The 27,098-nt window shown below is 50.2% G+C and overlaps 1 protein-coding gene across 4 annotated transcripts in view; it reads left to right on the plus strand.

Annotated features, from left to right (window-relative positions):
* The window catches only part of fndc3a (fibronectin type III domain containing 3A), a 187,963-nt gene that overhangs the window by 38,748 nt on the left and 122,117 nt on the right, over positions 1 to 27,098 (plus strand). The window contains exons 1-2 of one of the 4 annotated variants that reach the window (XM_045704130.1): positions 12,178 to 12,313; positions 20,393 to 20,468. In XM_045704130.1, coding sequence (XP_045560086.1) covers positions 12,293 to 12,313; positions 20,393 to 20,468 — 97 coding nt within the window. In that variant the 5' untranslated portion in view covers positions 12,178 to 12,292. Of the gene's footprint in view, positions 1 to 12,177; positions 12,314 to 13,251; positions 13,565 to 20,392; positions 20,469 to 27,098 lie in introns of those variants that run through there. The other 3 variants (XM_045704128.1, XM_045704127.1, XM_045704129.1) reach the window with 3 other exon arrangements.

Consider the following 27,098-nt stretch of genomic DNA (forward strand, 5'->3'; position numbering starts at 1 on the left):
CCACTAGGCAGGTAGCTGGCTCTGACCTGGTCAGTTCTCACCACTAGGCAGGTTGCTGGCTCTGACCTGGTCAGTTCTCACCACTAGGCAGGTAGCTGGCTCTGACCTGGTCAGTTCTCACCACTAGGCAGGTAGCTGGCTCTGACCTGGTCAGTTCTCACCACTAGGCAGGTAGCTGGCTTTTCACCCATTAGTGTAGACTAGTGCTGGTGTTGTCCTCTAGTCATTACCTGTCCTGAAAAATATATGATTTTCTTTTAGAGATGACTGACTACTGTTTACATCCATTTTAAGTCTCCTCTCGTCAGAGGCGGGTCCCTGTTGTTTATCAATACTTCACAAATAGTCCAGGTGCCCAGCTGTTGTTTCTGCTGTAAATAACACCCGGAACACTAAATAGGGAATATAGGCCCAGACTTCCCCCTACGCTCTCTCTGACTGTAGGAAATGATGTAGTCTACACAGGTCTTATCGTTTTACAGATTTGCTCTGTCATCTTGTTGACAGCTGTGCCTTCTGTTTATATCAGCTTTCTGGAAAGGTTGTTGTTGTCTGTCCACGTTTGAGAGGGGGTGAGAGAGACCCAGGCAGATTGAATGTGCTTTCCAAATGGCTCCCCTTTTTTATAAATATATAAAAAGAATAGTTCTGATGTCCTAGTGTTGTCATAGCCAGGACTGATCTGTCCGTGACACAGAGGGGAGCCTGAGGGGAGCCTGGGCTCTCCGGGACACACTCCTCACCTTGTCATCCAGGTCGGACGCGATCCCCTCCGCCCCTCCTCCGCCCCTCCTCCTCCGCCCCTCCTCCTCCGCCCCTCCTCCTCCCCTCCGCCCCTCCGCTCCGCCCCTCCGCCCCTCCTCCGCCCCTCCTCCTCCGCCCCTCCTCCTCCGCCCCTCCTCCTCCGCCCCTCCTCCTCCGCCCCTCCGCCCCCCTCCACTCCGCCCCTCCACTCCGCCCCTCCACTCCGCCCCTCCTCCACTCCGCCCCTCCTCCACTCCGCCCCTCCTCCCCTCCGCCCCTCCTGCTCCGCCCCTCCGCTCCGCCCCTCCGCTCCGCCCCTCCACTCCTCCTCCTCCCTCCTCCGCCCCTCCTCCACTCCGCCCTCCTCCCTCCGCCCCTCCTGCCTCCGCCCCTCCGTCCTCCTCCCCTCCTCCTCCCTCCGCCCTCCTCCTCCTCCCCTCCTCCCTCCGCCCTTCCCCTCCTCCGCCCCGCCTCCCTCCGCCCCTCCTCCTCCTCCACTCCGCCCTTCCCCTCCCCCTCCTCCACTCCGCCCTTCCCCTCCTCCTCCCCTCCTCCACTCCGCCCTTCCCCTCCTCCTCCTCCACTCCGCCCCTTCCCCCTCCTCCCCTCCTCCACTCCGCCCTTCCCCTCCTCCTCCCCTCCTCCTCTTCTCCCATGCTCTTCCCACACATCATTTTAATCACCACCTTTTTTCTCCGTTCTCGCACTTTCTCTCGCTCGCTCTCTGTGAAACCAAGGCAATGTTTCCATAGCAATGCTGTCTCTCCGGTGGGTGGATGGAACCTAACACCTTATAGAAGAGAAGAATCCGAGGCCCTCCTGTCAGGCACACAGGCAGCAGGCTAAATAGTCCCCAGTTAGCTATCCTTCCCTCCATTGACTCTGTCCTACATATTTGTCATTGTGAGTTGTGTTGTGAAAGAGGAGTTGGATCAGTGGTATATAGAAAGCTGTATTTTGACTCTACAGGTCAGGTCCTTTCTGTGTTTAGTTATCACGCTGGCTTGTACTCACTGACTGCCCGGCCCAGACTTAGTCCTTAACCTTATGTCCAGTCAAACTGAGGCTTTTTGTATTCTATCCAGGTCTCTCTTGAAACAAGTATTTTAATCACACGGTAACCAGGTTAAATAACCAGGTTACACAAGGTAGCCAGGATAAACAAGGTAGACAGGTTAAATTACCAGGTTACAGCCAGGAAAAACAAGGTAGACAGGTTAAGTAACCAGGTTACACAAGGTAGACAGGTTAAGTAACCAGGTTAAACAAGGTAGACAGGTTAAGTAACCAGGTTAAACAAGGTAGACAGGTTAAGTAACCAGGTTAAACAAGTTAGAATACATTTTGATGTAACTTGGCTATCATGGCAGTAAGCCAGCATGGGAAAAACACTGCTCTACTCTACTAGTCCACTTCACAGTTGTGGAGTGACTGAAACCAACTTGAGTCAGTCAGACAGAAGCTCTAATTCAAAGATTCAATCAATACTCCCCAGCGGTGAAGGTGTCAGTAAAGACAGGAGAGCTGTTGTCTGAGTGTTTGGAGAACTGGGTTTGTTTTGATTATATGCAGACAGAATATTCATAAACCCTGAAACTGGCTTGAATTGGAGAGGTAGCCAACGGCGTGCTGGCTTGAATTGGAGAGGTAGCCAACGGCGTGCTGGCTTGAATTGGAGAGGTAGCCAACGGCGTGCTGGCTTGAATTGGAGAGGTAGCCAACGGCGTGCATGGCTTGAATTGGAGAGGTAGCCAACGGCGTGCTGGCTTGAATTGGAGAGGTAGCCAACGGCGTGCTGGCTTGAATTGGAGAGGTAGCCAACGGCGTGCTGGCTTGAATTGGAGAGGTAGCCAATTGGAGAGGTTTAGTGAACAGGTTACGAGGGATGCTAATTAACACAGTAAGCAGATGGCATCTACTGTCAGACACTGGCACACCAGTGTGTGTGTGTGTGTGTGTGTGTGTGCGCATTTCCCCTGATGTTTAATCCTACGCTTTACCTCTGGCAACCTAGCAATTTATCTACGTGAATTACCCATATGACGTGATATGCTAAAGCATTTGCCAGAAAAACAATGTAAACAGTTCTAGGAAGAGCTAATTTATTTTTGTCCTCCTCACTCACATTCCCATTTCGGTGATTCATCCATCCACCTGGAAGTGGGAGCCCAGAGGGTGCCTTATTAAATAGCTCTAAATTAGCTTTTTTTGCGCAAGTGAGTTTGTCAGCATCATTATAAGCAGCATCATCATTAGTAGGGCTAGCTAGAGGCTACATGAGTTCCTGACTTCCTGGCTGTTACTGGCTGTCTGGCTGAATGGAGAATGCCTGTTTCTGGTAGGCTCTGCTGGAGGCTGTGTTAGTTCCTGGCTGGCTAACTACTGGAGGATGTGTTAGTTCCTGGCTGGCTAACTACTGGAGGATGTGTTAGTTCCTGGCTGGCTAACTACTGGAGGCTGTGTTAGTTCCTGGCTGGCTAACTACTGGAGGCTGCATTAGTTCCTGGCTGGCTAACTACTGGAGGCTGTGTTAGTTCCTGGCTGGCTAACTACTGGAGAATGTGTTAGTTCCTGGCTGGCTAGCTACTGGAGGATGCGTTAGTTCCTGGCTGGCTAACTACTGGAGGATGTGTTAGTTCCTGGCTGGCTAGCTACTGGAGAATGTGTTAGTTCCTGGCTGGCTAACTACTGGAGAATGTGTTAGTTCCTGGCTGGCTAGCTACTGGAGAATGTGTTAGTTCCTGGCTGGCTAACTACTGGAGAATGTGTTAGTTCCTGGCTGGCTAACTACTGGAGAATGTGTTAGTTCCTGGCTGGCTAACTACTGGAGGCTGCATTAGTTCCTGGCTGGCTAACTACTGGAGGCTGTGTTAGTTCCTGGCTGGCTAACTACTGGAGGCTGTGTTAGTTCCTGGCTGGCTAACTACTGGAGGCTGTGTTAGTTCCTGGCTGTCTAACTACTGGAGAATGTGTTAGTTCCTGGCTGGCTAACTACTGGAGGCTGCATTAGTTCCTGGCTGGCTAACTACTGGAGAATGTGTTAGTTCCTGGCTGGCTAACTACTGGAGGCTGTGTTAGTTCCTGGCTGGCTAGCTACTGGAGGCTGTGTTAGTTCCTGGCTGGCTAACTACTGGAGGCTGCATTAGTTCCTGGCTGGCTAGCTACTGGAGGCTGCATTAGTTCCTGGCTGGCTAGCTACTGGAGGCTGCATTAGTTCCTGGCTGTTACTGGCTGGCTAGCTACTGGAGGCTGCATTAGTTCCTGGCTGGCTAACTACTGCAGGCTGCATTAGTTCCTGGCTGTTACTGGCTGGCTAGCTACTGGAGGCTGCACTAGTTCCTGTCTGTTACTGGCTGGCTAACTACTGGAGGCTGCATTAGTTACTGGCTGGCTAACTACTGGAGGCTGTATTAGTTCCTGGCTGGCTAACTACTGGAGGCTGCATTAGTTCCTGGCTGGCTAACTACTGGAGGCTGCATTAGTTCCTGGCTGGCTAGCTACTGGAGGCTGCATTAGTTCCTGGCTGGCTAGCTACTGGAGGCTGCATTAGTTCCTGGCTGTTACTGGCTGGCTAGCTACTGGAGGCTGCATTAGTTCCTGGCTGGCTAACTACTGCAGGCTGCATTAGTTCCTGTCTGTTACTGGCTGGCTAACTACTGGAGGCTGCATTAGTTACTGGCTGGCTAACTACTGGAGGCTGCATTAGTTCCTGGTTGTTACTGGCTGGCTAGCTACTGCAGGCTGCATTAGTTCCTGGTTGTTACTGGCTGGTTAACATTCCGTGCCGGATTAAGAAGTCATAACCCCTCCCCTTCCTGTCACACCATCATTTACTGTAATACGATCCCTGCACCAAGATGTGATTGGATACATGGTACATTTATTGTCCAAGAAAAAGTCCCTTTTTATAATAAAGCCGTATTAATGTTTGCTATGTGCCGCAGGATACAGTTGAGCACAGAGGGTGTTTTTAGGATTTCCACACATGGGGAACATTTGTTAGCTGGTTTCCCCCAAACAATTTACGTGATAGAAATCTTATTTTAATCCCACACACACACACACACACACACACACACACACACACACACACGACCTAAATGAGAATCCGCTCTGACAAACCAAGATCAATCTGGTCTGGAATTCAAACAAACCATAGCGTAGGCCAATGAAACAACGCACACATTGTACAATATATGGAATATTGATCAATATATGGAACGATCTATCTGTATTTGTATTTCTCCTGCTTTACTTCCTGGTTGGCTGTTGCTAGCGGCCGCTACGGCTAACAGCTGTTTATGGATACTGTTCCAGGCTGACGCCTCCATCACACCCACCTCGTCATTGCATTTTGCGTACACCATAAGTACATTTAGTTTCCATTGGAACGCTGCGTTTTGCCTGGCAGCGTTGCGTTTCAGTCAGTGCGTTCTGTGTGGTGCGTGCGTTTGGATTTATCGAACCTGTGAGTCAAAACTGTATGCCGTAGACGGCTTGACAGAAATGGAAGCAGAAGGTGAATGTTGAACTGTTGTTACATACAAACGCGAGGTTTCCTACCCTCCCGGGTGTAACCTACCTACCACACACACACACACACACACACACACACACACACACACACACACACACACACGCTGAGGCTCGATTCCTCTCCTGGTGTAACTGCCTACATACGTCACTCCCTGCTCCTGACTTCCTGTGGAGCCAGCTGCTGGCTACACAGTAAACAATTAAGAGGAACAAATAGTGAGAAACCTGAACCCTGATGAAGAGAAGAGGAACAGGTCACAGCTCTAAACAGCCGTGAATGTTGGCACGAAGGGTGGGGGACGGGGGTGGGTGGGGGGCTAGCTAGAGCGCTGTGTCCCTGTCCCTTGGGTAATAAAACAGAAGGCAGGCTAGAAGCTACTGGCTAAGGCAGGCTAGCACTGGGGCAGCGTGTGATCTCGCTCTCTCTCTCTCTTTCGCTCTCTCTCTCGTTCGCTCTCGCTCTCTCTCGCTCTCTCTTTCGCTCTCGCTCTCTCTCGCTCTCTCTCGCTCTCTCTCGCGCTCTCGCTCTCTCTCGCTCTCTCGCGCTCTCGCTCTCTCTCGCTCTCTCTCGCTCTCGCTCTCCTCTCGCTCGCTCGCGCTCTCTCTCGCTCTCTCACACAGGTTGTTGTGTTTTAGAGTATAGTACGAGAATCTGTTCTTCATGTGTGCCATCATCCTGAAGGTTCCTTACGGCATTACCTGCCTGTTAAGCTGCTACACACCTTCCTGCTGTCTGTGTGATTTTAACGTGACAGAGTGAAAACATCTCCATGCTCTTCAGGAAGAAGCCTAACTAAGCCTTAGTGTTAACACAGGCTGGAAGAATGATCCAACTCAATGATTTGAGAAAAGGCCTTGGCTTATACCGACTTATTTTCCACTGAAACTACAGGCCTAGAGTTAAAGCTGAGAGGTTTGAGAGGCAGCTGACTGACGCTAGAGCGGCAGGTAGCTGACTGACTAGCTAGAGGAGCGGCGGGTAGCTGACTGACTAGCTAGAGGAGCGGCGGGTAGCTGACTGACTAGCTAGAGGAGCGGCGGGTAGCTGACTGACTAGCTAGAGGAGCGGCGGGTAGCTGACTGACTAGCTAGAGGAGCGGCGGGTAGCTGACTGACTAGCTAGAGGAGCGGCGGGTAGCTGACTGACTAGCTAGAGGAGCGGCGGGTAGCTGACTGACTAGCTAGAGGAGCGGCGGGTAGCTGACTGACTAGCTAGAGGAGCGGCGGGTAGCTGACTGACTAGCTAGAGGAGCGGCGGGTAGCTGACTGACTAGCTAGAGGAGCGGCGGGTAGCTGACTGACTAGCTAGAGGAGCGGCGGGTAGCTGACTGACTAGCTAGAGGAGCGGCGGGTAGCTGACTGACTAGCTAGAGGAGCGGCGGGTAGCTGACTGACTAGCTAGAGGAGCGGCGGGTAGCTGACTGACTAGCTAGAGGAGCGGCGGGTAGCTGACTGACTAGCTAGAGGAGCGGCGGGTAGCTGACTGACTAGCTAGAGGAGCGGCGGGTAGCTGACTGACGCTAGCTAGAGGAGCGGCGGGTAGCTGACTGACTAGCTAGAGGAGCGGCGGGTAGCTGACTGACTAGCTAGAGGAGCGGCGGGTAGCTGACTGACGCTAGCTAGAGGAGCGGCGGGTAGCTGACTGACGCTAGCTAGAGGAGCGGCGGGTAGCTGACTGACGCTAGCTAGAGGAGCGGCGGGTAGCTGACTGACGCTAGCTAGAGGAGCGGCGGGTAGCTGACTGACCTAGCTAGAGGAGCGGCGGGTAGCTGACTGACTAGCTAGAGGAGCGGCGGGTAGCTGACTGACGCTAGCTAGAGGAGCGGCGGGTAGCTGACTGACTAGCTAGAGGAGCGGCGGGTAGCTGACTGACTAGCTAGAGGAGCGGCGGGTAGCTGACTGACCTAGCTAGAGGAGCGGCGGGTAGCTGACTGACGCTAGCTAGAGGAGCGGCGGGTAGCTGACTGACTAGCTAGAGGAGCGGCGGGTAGCTGACTGACTAGCTAGAGGAGCGGCGGGTAGCTGACTGACTAGCTAGAGGAGCGGCGGGTAGCTGACTGACGCTAGCTAGAGGAGCGGCGGGTAGCTGACTGACTAGCTAGAGGAGCGGCGGGTAGCTGACTGACTAGCTAGAGGAGCGGCGGGTAGCTGACTGACTAGCTAGAGGAGCGGCGGGTAGCTGACTGACTAGCTAGAGGAGCGGCGGGTAGCTGACTGACGCTAGCTAGAGGAGCGGCGGGTAGCTGACTGACGCTAGCTAGAGGAGCGGCGGGTAGCTGACTGACTAGCTAGAGGAGCGGCGGGTAGCTGACTGACTAGCTAGAGGAGCGGCGGGTAGCTGACTGACTAGCTAGAGGAGCGGCGGGTAGCTGACTGACTAGCTAGAGGAGCGGCGGGTAGCTGACTGACTAGCTAGAGGAGCGGCGGGTAGCTGACTGACGCTAGCTAGAGGAGCGGCGGGTAGCTGACTGACGCTAGCTAGAGGAGCGGCGGGTAGCTGACTGACGCTAGCTAGAGGAGCGGCGGGTAGCTGACTGACGCTAGCTAGAGGAGCGGCGGGTAGCTGACTGACTAGCTAGAGGAGCGGCGGGTAGCTGACTGACGCTAGCTAGAGGAGCGGCGGGTAGCTGACTGACTAGCTAGCGAGGAGCGGCGGGTAGCTGACTGACTAGCTAGCTAGAGGAGCGGCGGGTAGCTGACTGACGCTAGCTAGAGGAGCGGCGGGTAGCTGACTGACGCTAGCTAGAGGAGCGGCGGGTAGCTGACTGACGCTAGCTAGAGGAGCGGCGGGTAGCTGACTGACTAGCTAGAGGAGCGGCGGGTAGCTGACTGACGCTAGCTAGAGGAGCGGCGGGTAGCTGACTGACGCTAGCTAGAGGAGCGGCGGGTAGCTGACTGACGCTAGCTAGAGGAGCGGCGGGTAGCTGACTGACTAGCTAGAGGAGCGGCGGGTAGCTGACTGACGCTAGCTAGAGGAGCGGCGGGTAGCTGACTGACTAGCTAGAGGAGCGGCGGGTAGCTGACTGACGTAGCTAGAGGAGCGGCGGGTAGCTGACTGACTAGCTAGAGGAGCGGCGGGTAGCTGACTGACTAGCTAGAGGAGCGGCGGGTAGCTGACTGACCAGCTAGAGGAGCGGCGGGTAGCTGACTGACTAGCTAGAGGAGCGGCGGGTAGCTGACTGACTAGCTAGAGGAGCGGCGGGTAGCTGACTGACGCTAGCTAGAGGAGCGGCGGGTAGCTGACTGACGCTAGCTAGAGGAGCGGCGGGTAGCTGACTGACTAGCTAGAGGAGCGGCGGGTAGCTGACTGACCTAGCTAGAGGAGCGGCGGGTAGCTGACTGACGCTAGCTAGAGGAGCGGCGGGTAGCTGACTGACGCTAGCTAGAGGAGCGGCGGGTAGCTGACTGACGCTAGCTAGAGGAGCGGCGGGTAGCTGACTGACTAGCTAGAGGAGCGGCGGGTAGCTGACTGACTAGCTAGAGGAGCGGCGGGTAGCTGACTGACGCTAGCTAGAGGAGCGGCGGGTAGCTGACTGACGCTAGCTAGAGGAGCGGCGGGTAGCTGACTGACGCTAGCTAGAGGAGCGGCGGGTAGCTGACTGACGCTAGCTAGAGGAGCGGCGGGTAGCTGACTGACGCTAGCTAGAGGAGCGGCGGGTAGCTGACTGACTAGCTAGAGGAGCGGCGGGTAGCTGACTGACTAGCTAGAGGAGCGGCGGGTAGCTGACTGACGCTAGCTAGAGGAGCGGCGGGTAGCTGACTGACTAGCTAGAGGAGCGGCGGGTAGCTGACTGACTAGCTAGAGGAGCGGCGGGTAGCTGACTGACGCTAGCTAGAGGAGCGGCGGGTAGCTGACTGACGCTAGCTAGAGGAGCGGCGGGTAGCTGACTGACGCTAGCTAGAGGAGCGGCGGGTAGCTGACTGACGCTAGCTAGAGGAGCGGCGGGTAGCTGACTGACGCTAGCTAGAGGAGCGGCGGGTAGCTGACTGACGCTAGCTAGAGGAGCGGCGGGTAGCTGACTGACGCTAGCTAGAGGAGCGGCGGGTAGCTGACTGACGCTAGCTAGAGGAGCGGCGGGTAGCTGACTGACCTAGCTAGAGGAGCGGCGGGTAGCTGACTGACTAGCTAGAGGAGCGGCGGGTAGCTGACTGACTAGCTAGAGGAGCGGCGGGTAGCTGACTGACGCTAGCTAGAGGAGCGGCGGGTAGCTGACTGACGCTAGCTAGAGGAGCGGCGGGTAGCTGACTGACTAGCTAGCTAGAGGAGCGGCGGGTAGCTGACTGACTAGCTAGAGGAGCGGCGGGTAGCTGACTGACTAGCTAGCAGGAGCGGCGGGTAGCTGACTGACTAGCTAGCTAGAGGAGCGGCGGGTAGCTGACTGACGATAGCTAGAGGAGCGGCGGGTAGCTGACTGACGCTAGCTAGAGGAGCGGCGGGTAGCTGACTGACGCTAGCTAGAGGAGCGGCGGGTAGCTGACTGACGCTAGCTAGAGGAGCGGCGGGTAGCTGACTGACGCTAGCTAGAGGAGCGGCGGGTAGCTGACTGACGCTAGCTAGAGGAGCGGCGGGTAGTTGACTGACGCTAGCTAGAGGAGCGGCGGGTAGCTGACTGACGCTAGCTAGAGGAGCGGCGGGTAGCTGACTGACGCTAGCTAGAGGAGCGGCGGGTAGCTGACTGACGCTAGCTAGATATGTGCTTAGTGCTGGCTCTGACTGAAAGCTGCCTGGAGTCATTTGTTTTGTTGGGGGGAAGAAGCTGTTTCATGGTCTGAACTTCTGATGGTTAATTTTTCACCCTCTGGTTCTGGGGGTTTAAGAAGAAGAAGCTGTGAACTTTACGGTTAACTCTGTTAAAGACAATAATAAGGAGATGCTTAACACCAAATAGGCATAGATGGTGTACACTACTAGTCCAAATCTTATTTTAATTCAGATGTTTGTTTAGTCTGTCAATGGCACAGCGGTGGTCATGTCTCATAGAGATTTATGAGGCTCATATGAATGATGTTAGCGTTATGGGCCCTGGTCGAAAGTAGTAGGATTCTATTCATAAAACATGGACATGAGGCATCGACGGGAGAGGGGTCAAAAAGCTCCTTGGCACATCACCGAGGGCCTGAAATGGTCCCACCACACTGACACCGTAACGCGTAACAGCGACCTCCCGCCGCCTCGTCTCCTCTAGCGCCCCGCCTCGTCTCCTCTAGCGACCCCCGTCGCCTCGTCTCCTCTAGCGACCTCCCCGCGCCTCGTCTCCTCTAGCGACCCCCCGTCGCCTCGCGACCCCCCGTCGCCTCGTCTCCTCTAGCGACCCCCCCGCCGCCTCGTCTCCTCTAGCGACCTCCCCTCGTCTCCTCTAGCGACCCCCCCCGCCGCCTCGTCTCCTCTAGCGACCCCCCCGCCGCCTCGTCTCCTCTAGCGACCCCCCCCCCGCCGCCTCGTCTCCTCCAGCGACCCCCCGCCGCCTCGTCTCCTCTAGCGACCCCCACCCCCCCGCCGCCTCGTCTCCTCCAGCGACCTCCCGCCGCCTCGTCTCCTCACACATCAGTCATGTTATTAATAGAAGGTGTACGGTGTTTTGCTCTGTGAATGGGAGAGCGAGGGGGGGGAAGGTGGGATGCAGAGATGGATAGAAAGGAGGAGGGAGGGAACAGAGGAATGGGGCGTAGTGTTGTGCATGTCAGGCTGTGGGTCGTTCGCTCCGCTCAGTTCCTTTACGCCACGGTTGTCGCGGTGAAGTCCGGCTGAACAAAGGAGCCCCCTGATTGGTGTGTAGAGCAGGGTTGTCAATTAATTTATTAATTTATTTATTTTAAAGGATATAAATGAAACCACATAACAAAGCGAGCCGTGGAGTAGCAGACACGCAGGCGCAGTCACTAACAGACACAGGGAGGAAGCAAGGGAGGGAGGGAGTGGGGGAGGAAGCAAGGGAGGGGAGGGAGCAAGGGAGGGAGGGAGTGGGGGGAGGAAGCAAGCAGGGAGGGAGGGAGGGGGAGGAAGCAAGGGAGGGAGGGAGGAAGCAAGCAAGCGAGGGAGGGAGGGAGGGAGGGAGGAAGCAAGGGAGGGAGGGAGGAAGCAAGCGAGCGAGGGAGGGAGGGAGGGAGGAAGCAAGCGAGGGAGGGAGGGAGGAAGCAAGCGAGGGAGGGAGGAAGCAAGCGAGGGATTGGGGGGAGGAAGCAAGCGAGGGATTGGGGGGAGGAAGGAAGAAAACCCTGTAACACGCAGAGAGGGAGAGAGCGAGGGATATCAAGAGAAAATTCAGGAGCCCTTATCCCGTTGTACCATCTAAGAATCTCCTCTCTATCCTCGTTGTCATCCTCCTCTCCCTCTCCCCTCTCTACCGTAGAACAGAGGACAGCGGAGCGGGCGCTGCCTGGGCGGAATCTGTCGTTTTCACTCTCTACGGTTGTGGTGATCGGACATCACCGCGACTTATTTGTTGAAGGGGTTACCGTGGAGACGGGCTGCTGTGCTGGAGCCTGAGGCAAGAGAAAGGGAGGCTGGGGGGGAGGGAGGGGAGGGGGGAGAGAAAGCGCCACAGAGGAGGCAGAGCCGAGCAGGGTACTGTCTGTGCAAACAAACATGGGCATCACGCCACGATAGAGACCTTCTGTGAGCACTAACTCTACAGCCGTAGCTACGCTATACAGATAGAGAGATTTACCTCCCAAGGAGCCAGCCAGCGCTGAGCAGAAACCAAGCCAGAAAACCTGGTCCGTCCATCCATCCATCTGCCCCCATCACAGCCCCCCTGCTGCTGCACCAGTCCTCTCCCTGGCAGGGGCTTCTCTTCCCTGGGCTCGGTGTGAAGGGGGGGGGCGGGGGGGTCCGTGGAGGGAGTTAAACGAGGACAGGAGTCTAGGTTCGCTGAGGCCCGATGTGGCGGTGTCGCAGGTGATGAAGGCTGGGTGAGGTGGGAGAGGAGAGGGTCTCTGAGACCCTGGAGTGCTGCCCGGGGGTCGGTCATCCTTTTTTTCTTGCTGTGATCGTGAGAACAGCGTCGCCTGAATGAGAGAGATGCGGGCAACAGTAAGTAAGACACACACAGAGGGCTACAGAGAGAGAGAGAGGGGGGTTACCGTAAGAGAGAGAGAGGGGGGTTACCGTAAGAGAGAGACACACACAGAGGGCTACAGAGAGAGAGAGAGGGGGGGTTACCGTAAGAGAGAGAGAGGGGGGTTACCGTAAGAGAGAGACACACACAGAGGGCTACAGAGAGAGAGAGAGAGAGGGTTACCGTAAGAGAGAGAGGGAGAGGGGGTTACCGTAAGAGAGAGAGAGAGAGAGGGTTACCGTAAAGAGAGAGAGAGAGAGGGTTACCGTAAGAGAGAGAGAGAGAGAGGAGAGGGTTACCGTAAGAGAGAGAGAGGGGGTTACCGTAAGAGAGAGAGAGAGGGTTACCGTAAGAGAGAGAGGGTTACCGTAAGAGAGAGAGAGGGTTACCGTAAGAGAGAGAGGGTTACCGTAAGAGAGAGAGAGAGAGAGAGGGTTACCGTAAGAGAGAGAGAGAGAGAGAGAGGGTTACCGTAAGAGAGAGAGAGAGAGAGAGAGAGAGAGAGACAGAGAGGGCTACCCAGGGAGACAGAGAGGGCTACCCAGAGAGAGAGAGAGAGAGAGAGGGTTACCGTAAGAGAGAGAGAGAGAGAGAGACAGAGAGGGCTACCCAGGGAGACAGAGAGAGGGCTACCCAGAGAGAGAGAGACAGAGAGGGCTACCGAGAGAGAGGGAGATTTGGGAGGATGGAGGGAGGGAGAGGAGGCTGAGTGTTGTCGTTCGTGAGATGAGAGGTGTGGACTGTGCTGTCATTGGTGAAAGGATTGTAGGGTAGGGAGTAGTGATGTTGGTGGGAAAGAAAGCCAGCTGGTAGCTTCACACGGGAAGTAGAAAGCAAACAAACACACACGCGTCATGGACCCCCCCCCCTCCCCCCACCAATGGGGAGGGCCTTGACTTTGATTCAATTAGCCACCTACCCAGACCCTCCTATCACGCTCTCACTGTCGCTGCTTGCCTGTGTGGGCGTGTGAACAACATCTGTGTGCGTGACACCGTGAGCGGCCGTGTGTGTGACACACTGTGGCAGGCAGTGAAAGGGGGTAGTCCATCTCAGTCTGAGCTGAGTTCATGAAAGGCAGTGAGTCTGTGGACATGGAGGTGATGCTGAATGCAGTGCAGACACAGAGCCAGGGAGACACAGAGAGGATACTTCGTCTCAGACAGAGCCCTATGCCCTGGGAGACTCACAGCTTCTATGATGGCAGAGATCTCCACAAGAGTGAGGTAGGGTCTCTTAACTAACCAGACACGCAGAACGAACACACACAGCTACACAGTTAGGCTAATTACACGCGTTACAGCGTATCTTGTAGACTCGATTAAGATCGCAAGGTTTTAGAGGGGCGGGCTTATAGAGGAGAGACGAGAGGATTTGGCATGTGGAATTAAAAATGCTTATTTCTGATTAAAACCAGACCTGTAATTTGTTTTCTGAAATGTAAATATTTTGAAATTCTGTTTTACTTAGAAGCTTTTGTTTGTGTCCTAAATTGGAACCCTATTTACTGTAAAGTGCACTACTTTAAACAGCCATATAAGGAGAGAGAGGAGTGGCTTATAGAGGGGCAGGGCTTATAGTGGGGAGAGGGCGGGGCTTATAGAGGGGTGGGGCTTATAGAGGGGCATGGCTTATAGCGAGGAGAGGAGAGTGGTTTATAGAGGAGAGGGCGGGGCTTATAGCGAGTAGAGGAGAGTGGTTTATAGAGGAGAGGGCGGGGCTTATAGCGAGGAGGGGAGTGGTTTAAAGAGAAGGCGGGGCTTATAGAGGGGAGAGGAGAGTGGTTTATAGCGGGGAGAGGGCGGTGCTTATAGCGGGGAGAGGAGAGTGGTTTATAGAGGGGAGAGGGCGGTGCTTATAGCGAGGAGAGGAGAGTGGTTTATAGAGGAGAGGGCGGGGCTTATAGCGAGGAGAGGGGTGGTTTATAGAGAGGGTGGTTTATAGAGAGGGTGGGCTTATAGAGGGGAGAGGTTTATAGAGGGGAGAGGGCGGTGCTTATAGCGGGGAGAGGGGTTTATAGAGAGGGTGGTTTATAGAGGAGAGGGTGGGCTTATAGAGGGGAGAGGTTTATAGAGGGGAGAGGTTTATAGAGGGGAGAGGTTTATAGAGGGGAGAGGTTTATAGAGGGGAGAGGTTTATAGAGGGGAGAGGGGGGCTTTATAGAGGGGAGAGGTTTATAGAGGGGAGAGGTTTATAGAGGGGAGAGGTTTATAGAGGGGAGAGGTTTATAGAGGGGAGAGGTTTATAGAGGGGAGAGGTTTATAGGGGGGGGTTTATAGAGGGGAGAGGTTTATAGAGGGGAGAGGTTTATAGAGGGGAGAGGTTTATAGAGGGGAGAGGTTTATAGAGGGGAGAGGTTTATAGAGGGGAGAGGTTTATAGGGGGGGGTTTATAGAGGGGAGAGGTTTATAGGGGGGGTTATAGAGGGGAGAGGTTTATAGGGGGGTTTATAGAGGGGAGAGGTTTATAGAGGGGAGAGGTTTATAGAGGGGAGAGGTTTATAGAGGGGAGAGGTTTATAGAGGGGAGAGGTTTATAGAGGGGAGAGGTTTATAGAGGGGAGAGGTTTATAGGGGGAGAGGTTTATAGAGGGGAGAGGTTTATAGGGGGGGTTTATAGAGGGGAGAGGTTTATACAGGGGAGAGGTTTATAGAGGGGAGAGGTTTATAGAGGGGAGAGGTTTATAGAGGGGAGAGGTTTATAGAGGGGAGGGGGTTTATAGAGGGGAGAGGTTTATAGAGGGGAGAGGTTTATAGAGGGGAGAGGTTTATAGAGGGGAGAGGTTTATAGGGGGGGGTTTATAGAGGGGAGAGGTTTATAGGGGGGGGGGTTTATAGAGGGGAGAGATTTATACAGGGGAGAGGGGGGGAAGTGGCTTTAAGTTGTTTTAATGAAGTAACATGGAGGGGAGTGGATCTGAAGATGACAGGCTGAATGGATTAATCCATGCTGCTTGGCCACGCCTCTTGTAGCGTCTGGCCATCATAGTGGTTCCGATTGCTGTTGTGGAATTAAAAATGCTTATTTCTGAAATGTTTACTTCTGATTGAAACTAGACCTGTAGTTTGTTTTCTGAAATGTAAATCTTCTGAAATTCTCTTTTACGTGAGCATCTGAAGTAAGGGTGGTTGAAAATTGGAAGCCTCCTAGAAGCTTTTGTTTATGTCCTAAATTGGATCCCTATTTACTATAAAGTACACTACTTTAAACAGCCATATAAGGAGAGGGGAGTGGCTTGTAGAGGGGGGGAGTGGCTTGTAGAGGAGAGGGGGGGAGTGGCTTAGTTAAGTTGGATCCCTATTTACTGTAAAGTGCACTACTTTAAACAGCCATATAAGCCCTGATGAAAAGAATTGGACTAGGTGATATCAGGAATAGGGAGCCATTTTAGACTCAAACCTTTCTTAATGACCAGGCTGCAGGGTTAGCCTATAGCTTGTAGCTTCCTCTTTTAGTTTAATCAATATCTCACCTAATCTCTTCATATTTCACCTCAGTCTGATAGATAGTGTTAATACCCAACAGCTTGTTCTTTAGATTTCTAATCAAATCAAAGTTTATTGGCCACAAAGCTTTGCAAGGTGTTAACAGCAGGTGCAGCGAAGTGCTTATGTTACCTGCTCCAACAGTAGATTGTCTCGCAAATACACACACACCAAAAGTACAAAATACATTTTTTTTTTTAAATGACAATGAGTACAATTAAAAAAATCTACAATATAAATATGTGGTGTGTGTGTGTAGGCAGTATATCATTTGGAAGGAAAATGGTATGTACAGTAGTAGGTATATTAGGAAAAAGTGATCCTAGACCAGAGTTGATACTCTGAGCTGCTTTAAGGAGACAGACATTGAGACCTGGGGTTTATTTGACACGTCAGAGAGAGCGCGAGAGAGAGAGAGGAGACGTGTCATGAGCTCAGCCAGTGTGTTATAAAAATGACAGTGGAGTGACTGAGTCATAGGTTGCACCCTTAAAACGGTATCCTATTCCCTGTATAGTGCACTACATTTTAACCAGAAACCCTATAATGACCAAAACAGACCAATATTCTCCCTCTCCTCTTCCTGAGTCCCTCAGCCGCTGTCTTGCCCGAAGTGACGTTGTTCACACGTCAGAACTGAATCTACCACCCCCCCTCCCCATTCTCTTTTTATCAGTCCGGTGTCCTGCATGCCTGTGTGCGTGCATGCTGGGCTCACCATTATGGGTCTAATGGTCAGGGTGGGGGGGTGGAGAGAGGGGGATAAGTGTAACGCTATGGAGCAGCGCTGTGGGAAAGAAGGGAATCCTCCTTTTCTGTAATGAGATGACAGGGGGCTAAATTCACCGTTCTGTTTACAGCGGGTCATTCCATAGGGAACTGTCTGAGGTGCTAAATTCACCGTTCTGTTTACAGCGGGTCATTCCATAGGGAACTGTCTGAGGTGCTAAATTCACCGTTCTGTTTACAGCGGGTCATTCCATAGGGAACTGTCTGAGGGGCTAAATTCACCGTTCTGTTTACAGCGGGTCATTCCATAGGGAACTGTCTGAGGGGCTAAATTCACCGTTCTGTTTACAGCGGGTCATTCCATAGGGAACTGTCTGAGGGGCTAAATTCACCGTTCTGTTTACAGCGGGTCATTCCATAGGGAACTGTCTGAGGGGCTAAATTCACCGTTCTGTTTACAGCGGGTCATTCCATAGGGAACTGTCTGAGGGGCTAAATTCACCGTTCTGTTTACAGCGGGTCATTCCATAGGGAACTGTCTGAGGGGCTAAAATCACCGTTCTGTTTACAGCGGGTCATTCCATAGGGAAATGTCGGAGGTGCTCTAGTATTGTTACGTCACCTAATGTTGTAGAATAAAGATTCAAACATGACGACCGTTCTAAAACCTGGCCCGACTCCACATGACTCTGATTTAAACCTTTATATGAACTAATCCGTGTTTAAAATTAAGTGGTGCAACACGTCTGATTTTAATTTTATATTTACCGAAGCTACATTAGCTCCAAACTAACCTAACCTAGATTAGCTCCAAACTAACCTAACCTACATTAGCTCCAAACTAACCTAACCTAGATTAGCTCCAAACTAACCTAACCTAGATTAGCTCCAAACTAACCTAACCTAGATTAGCTCCAAACTAACCTAACCTAGATTAGCTCCAAACTAACCTAACCTAGATTAGCTCCAAACTAACCTAACCTAGATTAGCTCCAAACTAACCTAACCTAGATTAGCTCCAAACTAACCTAACCTAGATTAGCTCCAAACTAACCTAACCCAGATTAGCTCCAAACTAACCTAACCCAGATTAGCTCCAAACTAACCTAACCCAGATTAGCTCCAAACTGACCTAACCCAGATTAGCTCCAAACTGACCTAACCCAGATTAGCTCCAAACTGACCTAACCCAGATTAGCTCCAAACTGACCTAACCCAGATTAGCTCCAAACTGACCTAACCCAGATTAGCTCCAAACTGACCTAACCCAGATTAGCTCCAAACGAACATAGATTAGCTCCAAACCAAACTAAGATTAATTTATTTACATTTTATTGAACCTTTATTTAACTAGGGCAAGTCAGTTAAGAACAAATTCTTATTTAAATTGACGGCGAAACCCTCCCCTAACCCGGACAACGCTGGGCAAATTGTGCGCCGCCCTATGGGACTCCGATCACCGCCGTTTGTGATACAGCCCGGGAACGAACCAGGGTCTGTCGTGACGCCTCTGGCAATGCAGTGCCTTAGACCGCTGTGGCACTCGTGAGGCCTAATTTAACCCAACCATAGTGAGCAATATGTTGAAAAATAATATTGCAGTGTCAAATCAGAATACATGTAGAATCATATCTACAGTTGAAGTCAGAAGTTTACATACACCTTACGCCAAATACATTTAAACTCAGTTTTTCACAATTCTTTAATCCTTTAATCCTAGTACAGATTCCCTGTTTTAGGTCAGTTAGGATCACCACTTTATTTTAAGAATGCGAAATGTCAGAATAATAGTAGAGAGATTTATTTCAGCTTTTATTTTTTTAATCACATTCCCAGTGGGTCAGAAGTTTACATACACTCAATTAGTATTTGGTAGCATGGCCTTTAAATTGTTTAACTTGGGTCAAATGTTTTGAGTAGCCTTCCACAAGCTTCCCACAATAAGTTAGGTGAATTTTGGCCCATTCCTCCTGACAGAGCTGGTGTAACTGAGTCAGGTTTGTAGGCCTCCTTGCTCGTTCACGCTTTTTCAGTTCTGCTGACATATTTTCTATAGGATGAGGTCAGGGCTTTGTGATGGCCACTTCAATACCTTGACTTTGTTGTCCTAAAGCCATTTTGCCACAACTTTGGAAGTGTGCTTGGGGTCATTGTCCATTTGGAAGATCCATTTGTCACCAAGCTTTAACTTCCTGACTGATGTCTTGAGATGTTGCTTCAATATATCCACATAATTTCCCTACCTCATGATGCCATTTATTTTATCATTTTGTGAAGTGCCCCAGTCCGTCCTGCAGCAAAGCACCCCCACAACATGATGCTGCCACCCCCGAGCTTCACGTTTGGGATGGTGTTCTTCGGCTTGCAAGCCTCCCCCTTTTTCCTCCAAACATAGCGATGGTCATTATGGCCAAACAGTTCTATTTTTCTTTCATCAGACCAGAGGACATTTCTCCTAAAAGTACGATCTTTGACCCCATGTGCAGTTGCAAACCGTAGTCTGGCTTTTTATGGCGGTTTTGGAGCAGTGGCTTCTTCCTTGCTGAGCGGCCTTTCAGGTTATGTCGATATAGGACTCTTTTTACTGTGGATATAGATACTTTTGTACCTGTTTCCTCCAGCATCTTCACAAGGTCCTTTGCTGTTGTTCTGGGATTGATTTGCACTTTTCACACTAAAGTACGTTCATCTCTAGGAGACAGAATGCGTCTCCTTCCTGAGCGGTATGACGGCTGCGTGGTCCCATGGTGTTTATACTTGCGAACTATTGTTTGTACAGATGAATGTGGTACCCTCAGGCTTTTGGAAATTGCTCCCAAGGATGAACCAGACTTGTGGAGGTCTACAATTTATTTTCTGAGGTCTTGGCTGATTTCTTTTGATTTCCCCATGATGTCAAGCAAAGAGGCACTGAGTTTGAAGGTAGGCCTTGAAATACATCCACAGGTAAACCTCCAATTGACTCAAATGATGTTAGGTGGAATGGGCCAAAATTCACTATACTTATTGTGGGAAGCTTGTGGAAGGCTACCCGAAACGTTTGACCCAAGTTAAACAATTTAAAGGCAATGCTAACAAATATTAATTGAGTTTATGTAAACTTCTGACCCACTGGGAATGTGATGAAAGAAATAAAAGCTGAAAGAAATAATTCTCTGCTATTATTCAGACATTTCACATTCTTAAAATAAAGTGGTGATCCTAACTGACCTAAGACAAGGAAAATAGGTTTAGCCTAATCTGTGTCTGGGGAAACCAGACCCATAGCACCCCAACCCCACATGTCACTGATCTGAAGAAGCTTTCAGTGTCTCATATTTTGAATCCACATGTAGCATGGCTGGTAAATAAGGCTGTCTGTTCCTGTCTGTAAACAGGGTTGGATCAACATGGCTGGTAAATAAGGCTGTCTGTTCCTGTCTGTAAACAGGGTTGGATCAACATGGCTGGTAAATAAGGCTGTCTGTTCCTGTCTGTAAACAGGGTTGGATCAACATGGCTGGTAAATAAGGCTGTCTGTTCCTGTCTGTAAACAGGGTTGGATCAACATGGCTGGTAAATAAGGCTGTCTGTTCCTGTCTGTAAACAGGGTTGGATCAACATGGCTGGTAAATAAGGCTGTCTGTTCCTGTCTGTAAACAGGGTCGAGTTCATTGGGACCATACTGTGGAAAAACATTAAAAAAAAAAAAAAGTCAAATCAAAACAAGTGTTTTCTCATTGGACGAGTTCAGGTAGTCCCTCACCGTTACGGTCTTGCGTTGTTTCTTATTTCCGCGTTGTGCCGAATGAACACCTGGGTGATGTCAGTATACAGGTGTTTGATGTGTTTCTCTCCACAGGTAATCCTGGTGCAGGTGAACCCAGGTGAGGCCTTCACTATACGGCGAGAGGATGGTCAGTTTCAGTGTATCACAGGTAAGACACCCTGCTTTTAGTTCCCTACAGTGGGTCAAGGGGTTAATCAAGCTGCCTAATTCACTAATACAGGGTTCTGTTCATTAGGGCAAATGTAAAAAAAAAAAAAAAAATGGAAACCACATTTTAAGATTTACTTATTCAGTACAGATAGTTCCGACCTGAGCATGACCCAGTACTTCCCAAGTGTCGCTCTTTTGCTCACTATCTCTCTGGCTCGCTATCTCTCCCTCTCGCTATCTCTCTATCTATCTCTCTCACTCGCTATATCTATCTCTCTCGCTCGCTATATCTATCTCTCTGGCTCGCTATCTCTCTCGCTCGCTATCTCTCTGGCTCGCTATCTCTCTCGCTCGCTATATCTATCTCTCTCTCTGCTCGCTATATCTATCTCTCTCGCTCGCTATATCTATCTCTCTCGCTCGCTATATCTATCTCGCTCGCTATATCTATCTCTCTCGCTCGCTATATCTATCTCTCTGGCTCGCTATCTCTCTGGCTCGCTATCTCTCTCGCTCGCTATCTCTCTCGCTCGCTATCTCTCTCGCTCGCTATCTCTCTGGCTCGCTATCTCTCTGGCTCGCTATCTCTCTGGCTCGCTATCTCTCTGGCTCGCTATCTCTCTGGCTCGCTATATCTATCTCTCTCTCTCGCTCGCTATATCTATCTCTCACGCTCGCTATATCTATCTCTCTCGCTCGCTATATCTATCTCTCTCGCTCGCTATATCTATCTCTCTGGCTCGCTATCTCTCTGGCTCGCTATCTATCTCTCTCGCTCGCTATATCTATCTCTCTCGCTCGCTATATCTATCTCTCTCGCTCGCTATCTCTCTGGCTCGCTATCTCTCTCGCTCGCTATCTCTCTATCTATCTCTCTGGCTCGCTATCTCTCTGGCTCGCTATCTCTCTGGCTCGCTATCTCTCTGGCTCGCTATCTCTCTGGCTCGCTATCTCTCTCGCTCGCTATCTCTCTATCTATCTCTCTCGCTCGCTATATCTATCTCTCTCGGCTATCTCTCTGGCTCGCTATCTCTCTGGCTCGCTATCTCTCTGGCTCGCTATCTCTCTGGCTCGCTATCTCTCTGGCTCGCTATCTCTCTGGCTCGCTATCTCTCTCGCTCGCCATCGCTATCTCTCTGGCTCGCTATCGCTATCTCTCTGGCTCGCTATCGCTATCTCTCTGGCTCGCTATCGCTATCTCTCTGGCTCGCTATCTCTCTGGCTCGCTATCGCTATCTCTCTGGCTCGCTATCTCTCTGGCTCGCTATCTCTCTGGCTCGCTATCGCTCTGGCTCGCTATCTCTCTATCTCTGTCTATGACTGTTTTAATTTGACAGATGATTGAGTGAGCTGTGTACTGATACACTATCATCATGTCAAATCACTGTTTGCTGTAATTGCAGTGTGTTTCTGTGTTTTGTAGTGCAGTCACACTATAGCGACAGAGTCTGTGTCTGTTGGAATGAGATGTGGCTGAGACCCTGTTAGTCATCCTTCTCTGCTCTGTCAGGGAGTGTGAGGAGCGCAGGCAGGCTTTGTGATGCGTGCGCACACACACACACACACACACACACACACACACACACACACACACACACACACTAGGGATGTATATCTTTCCCTTTCAAGATGATTCCATACGTTTCTAGATACATGGGTTCCGATACAATACAGGAATGATCCGTTTTATTTTTAAATGGTTCGGTGTGGTTCGGGGGGTTCGGGGGGTTCGTGGAACAAGTCAATGCACTAACATTTATTTTCCATTCTAAATCAACATTGCTGCTAATGGAGCCTCTGAGCTGACTTTTGCAGATTAATAGTGAGACTAGTAATGTATCATTATTTATCTTTATAAATTAGCTATGACCAAGCTATTAATTATAATTAATATATCGCAGAACTTTGGATTTCCCCCGGTCTCATAATCAAATGGTTTACCAAATCGAATTGTATTTGTCACATGCACGAATACAACAACCTTACTGTGAAATACTTACGAGCCCTTAACCAACAATACCTGGGGGGGGGGTGCGCTTGACCCTCATTTTCCAGCTCCGTTGTCTTGCTCATGCTCAGGGAGAAATATTTGTAAATTATTTTTAGCCTTCTCCCCAATTTCATGGTATCATATTGTTCCCATCGCTGCAACTCCCGTACAGACTCGGGAGAGGAGCCATGCGTCCTCCGAAACACGACCCTGCCAAGCCGCACTGCTTCTTGACACACTGCTCGCTTGCTAGAGCGCGATGGGACAAGGGAATCCCGACCGGCCAAACCCGCTCCTAACCTGGACGATGCTGGGCCATTTGTGCGTCTCCTCATGGGTCACCCGGCTGCGACACAGCCCGGGATCGAACCCGTATCTGTAGTGACAACGCTAGACCTGCAGTGCTGCTTCACCACTCGGGAGGCCCGAGGGAGAAGTTGTTGTCCTGGAACCACACTGCCAGGTCTCTGACCTTTTCTATAGGTTGTCGGTTATCAGGCCTACCACCGTTGTCGTCGGCAAACTTTATTTATGGTTGTTAGAGTTGTGGGGAACAGGGAGTACAGGAGGGGACTGAGGACGCACCCCTGGGGAGCTCCAGTGTTGAGCATCAGAGTGGCGGATGTGTTGCTAACTACCCTTACCACCTGGGGGCGGCCCGTCAGGAAGTCCAGGATCCAGTTGCAGAAGGAGGTGTTTAGTCCCAGAGTCCTTAGCTTAGTGATGAACTTTGAGGGCACTGTGGTGTTGAATGTAGAGGTCGACCGATTAATCGGAATGGCCAATTAATTAGGGCCGATTTCAAGTTTTCATAACAATCGGTATTTTTGGCCACCGATTTGCCGAATTTAAAAAATATATATATTTGTATTTTTATATATAAATATTTTTTAACTATGCAAGTCAGTTAAGAACACATTCTTATTTTCAATGACTGCCTAGGAACGGTGGGTTAACTGCCTTGTTCAGGGGCAGAACGACAGATTTTTACCTTGTCAGCTTGGGGATGCAACCTTAAAGTTAACTAGTCCAACGCTCTAACCACCTGCTTTACATTGCACTCCACGAGGAGCCTGCCTGTTACGCGAATGCAGTAAGAAGCCAATGTAAGTTGCTAGCTAGCATTAAACTTATCTTATAAAAAAACAATCAACCAATCATTATCACTAGTTAACTACACATGGTTGATGATATTACTAGTTTATCTAGCCTGTCCTGCGTTGCATATAATCGATGCGGTGCGCATTCGCGAAAAAGGACTGTCGTTGCTCCAACGTGTACCTAACCATAAACATCAAGGTCTTTCTTATAATCAATACACAAGTATATATTTTTAAACCTGCATCTTTAGTTAATATTGCCTGCTAACATGAATTTCTTTTAACTAGGGAAAATGTGTCACTTCTCTTGCAACAGAGTCAGGGTATATGCAGCAGTTTGGGCCGCCTGGCTCGTTGTGAACTGTGAAGACTATTTCTTCCTAACAAACACAGCCGACTTCGCCAAACGGGGGATGATTTAACAAAAGCGCATTTGCGAAAAAAGCACAATCGTTGCACGACTGTACCTAACCATAAACATCAATGACTTTCTTAAAATCAATACACAGAAGTATATATTTTTAAACCTGCATATTTAGCTAAATGAAATCCAGGTTAGCAGGCAATATTAACCAGGTGAAATTGTCACTTCTCTTCCGTTCATTGCACGCAGAGTCAGGGTAAATGCAACAGTTTGGGCCGCCTGGCTCGTTGCGAACTAGTTTGCCAGAATTTTGCCAGTAATTATGACATAACATTGAAGGTTGTGCAATGTAACAGGAACATTTAGACTTATGGATGCCACCCGTTAGGTAAAATACAGAATGGTTCCGTATTTCACTGAAAGAATAAACGTGATAGTTTCAGGATTCGACCATATTAATGACCTAAGGCTCGTGTTTCTGTGTGTTATGTTATAATTAAGTCTATGATTTGATAGAGCAGTCTGACTGAGCGGTGGTAGGCACCAGCAGGCTTGTAAGCATTCATTCAAAATAGCACTTTCGTGCGTTTTGCCAGAAGTCCTTCGCAATGCATTGCGCTGTTTATAACTTCAAGCCTATCAACTCCCAAGATTAGGCTGGTGTAACCAATATGAAATGGCTAGCTAGTAATCGCGTTTCAAATGTCACTCGCTCTGAGACTTGGAGTAGTTGTTCCCCTTGCTCTACGTGGGTAATGCTGCTTCCAGGGTGGCTGTTGTTGATGTGTTCCTGGTTTGAGCCCAGGTAGGAGCGAGGAGAGGGACGGAAGCTATACTGTTACACTGGCAATACTAAAGTGCCTATAAGAACATCCAATAGTCAAAGGTATATGAAATACAAATCGTATAGAGAGAAATAATCCTATAATTCCTATAATAACTACAACCTAGAACTTCTTACCTGGGAATATTGAAGACTCATGTTTAAAGGAACCACCAGCTTTCATATGTTCTCATGTTCTGATCAAGGAACTTAAACGTTAGCTTTATTACATGGCACATATTGCACTTTTACTTTCTTCTCCAACACTTTGTTTTTGCATTATTTAAACCAAATTGAACATGTTCCATTATTTATTTGAGGCTAAATTGATTTTATTGATGTATTATATTAAGTTAAAATAAGTGTTCATTCAGTATTGTTGTAATTGTCATTATTACAAATAAATAAATAAGAAATCGGCCGATTTTGATGGGTACTGGCTTTTTGGCCCTCCAATAATCGGTATCAGTATCGACGGTGAAAAATCATAATCGGTCGACCTCTAGTTGAATGCTGAGCTGTAGTCAATGAACAACGTTCTCACATAGGTGTTCCATTTTTGTGAGCCATGACCAGCCTTTCAAAGCACTTCATTGCTACTGACGTGAGTGCTATGGGACGGTAATAATTGGGCACAGGGACTATGGTGGTCTTTGAAACATGTTGGTATTACAGACTCGGTCAGGGACATGTTGAAAATGTCAGTGAAGACACTTGCCAGTTGGTCCGCACATGCTCTGAGTACACATCCTGGTAATCCGTCTCGACCTGCTGCCTTGTGGATGTTGACCTGTTTAAAGGTCTTACTCACATCTGTTACAGTCATCTGGAACAGCTGGTGCTCTCAAGCATGCTTCAGTGTTGCTTTCCTCGAAGTGGGCATAAAAGGAATTTAGCTCGTCTGCTAGGCTCGCGTCACTGGGCAGCTCACGTCCGGGTTTCCCTTTGTAGTCCGTAATAGTTTTCATGTCCTGTCACATCCGACGAGCATCAGAGCCGGTGTAGTAGGATTCAATCTTAATCCTGTATTGATGCTTTGATTGTCGGATGGTTCATCTGAGGGCATAGTGGGATTTCTTATAAGCGTCTGGATTAGTCTCCCACTCCTTGAAAGCAGCAATTCTAGCTTTTAGCTTGATTAGGATGTTGCCTGTAATCCATGGCTTCTGGTTGGGATATGTACGTACAGTCACTGTGGGAACGACGTCATCGATGCACTTACTGATGAAGCCGATGACTGAGGTGGTGTACTTCTCAATGCCATTGGATAAATCCCGGAACATATTCTAGTCTGTGCAGCAAAACAGTCCTGTAGCTTAGCTTCAGCGCCATCTGACCACTTCCGTATTGAGCTACTCACTGGTGCTTCCTGCTTTAGTTTTTGCTTGTAAGCAGGAATCAGGACAATAGAATTATGGTCAGATTTGCCAAATGGAGGGAGAGCTTTGTACGCGTCTCTGTGTGTGGAGTAAAGGTGGTCTAGGATTTGTTTTCTCTGGTTGCACATGTGACATGCTGGTAGAAATGAGGGAAAACAGATTTTAGTCCCTGGCCAATAGGAGCGCCGCTTCTGCGGCCTTCTTTGAGAGCGATCTCAGTGCCAGCATCGGTTTCTGTTGGTAAATAGACGGCTGCGAAAAATATAGATGAGAACTCTCTTGGTAGATAGTGTGGTCTACAGCTTATCATGAGGTATTCTACCTCAGGCAAGCAATACTTTGAGACTTCCTTAATATTAGACATTGCTCACCAGCTATTATGATCCTCGTCTTACCGGAGGTAGCTGTTCTCTCTTGCCGATGCATGGAAAACCCAGCAGAATGTATATTATTAATGTTCTCCACATAACTGATTACAGACTGGGGTCTCTTCATGGTTTGGTTGGGGGGGGACATAACTGATTACAGACTGGGGTTCTTCTTCATGGTTTGGTTGGGGGGGGGACATAACTGATTACAGACTGGGGTTCTTCATGGTTTGGTTGGGGGGGGACATAACTGATTACAGACTGGGGTGCTTCTTCATGGTTTGGTTGGGGGGGGGGACATAACTGATTACAGACTGGGGTTCTTCATGGTTTGGTTGGGGGGGGGGGGGGACATAACTGATTACAGACTGGGGTTCTTCATGGTTTGGTTGGGGGGGGACATAACTGATTACAGACTGAGGTTCTTCATGGTTTGGTTGGGGGGTGGGGGGGACATAACTGATTACAGACTGGGGTTCTTCATGGTTTGGTTGGGGGGGTGGGGGGGACATAACTGATTACAGACTGGGGTTCTTCATGGTTTGGTTGGGGGGGGACATAACTGATTACAGACTGGGGTTCTTCATGGTTTGGTTGGGGGGGG

Source organism: Salmo salar, chromosome ssa20 (assembly GCF_905237065.1).
Source record: "Salmo salar chromosome ssa20, Ssal_v3.1, whole genome shotgun sequence".
In the NCBI taxonomy this organism is placed as follows: domain Eukaryota; kingdom Metazoa; phylum Chordata; class Actinopteri; order Salmoniformes; family Salmonidae; genus Salmo; species Salmo salar.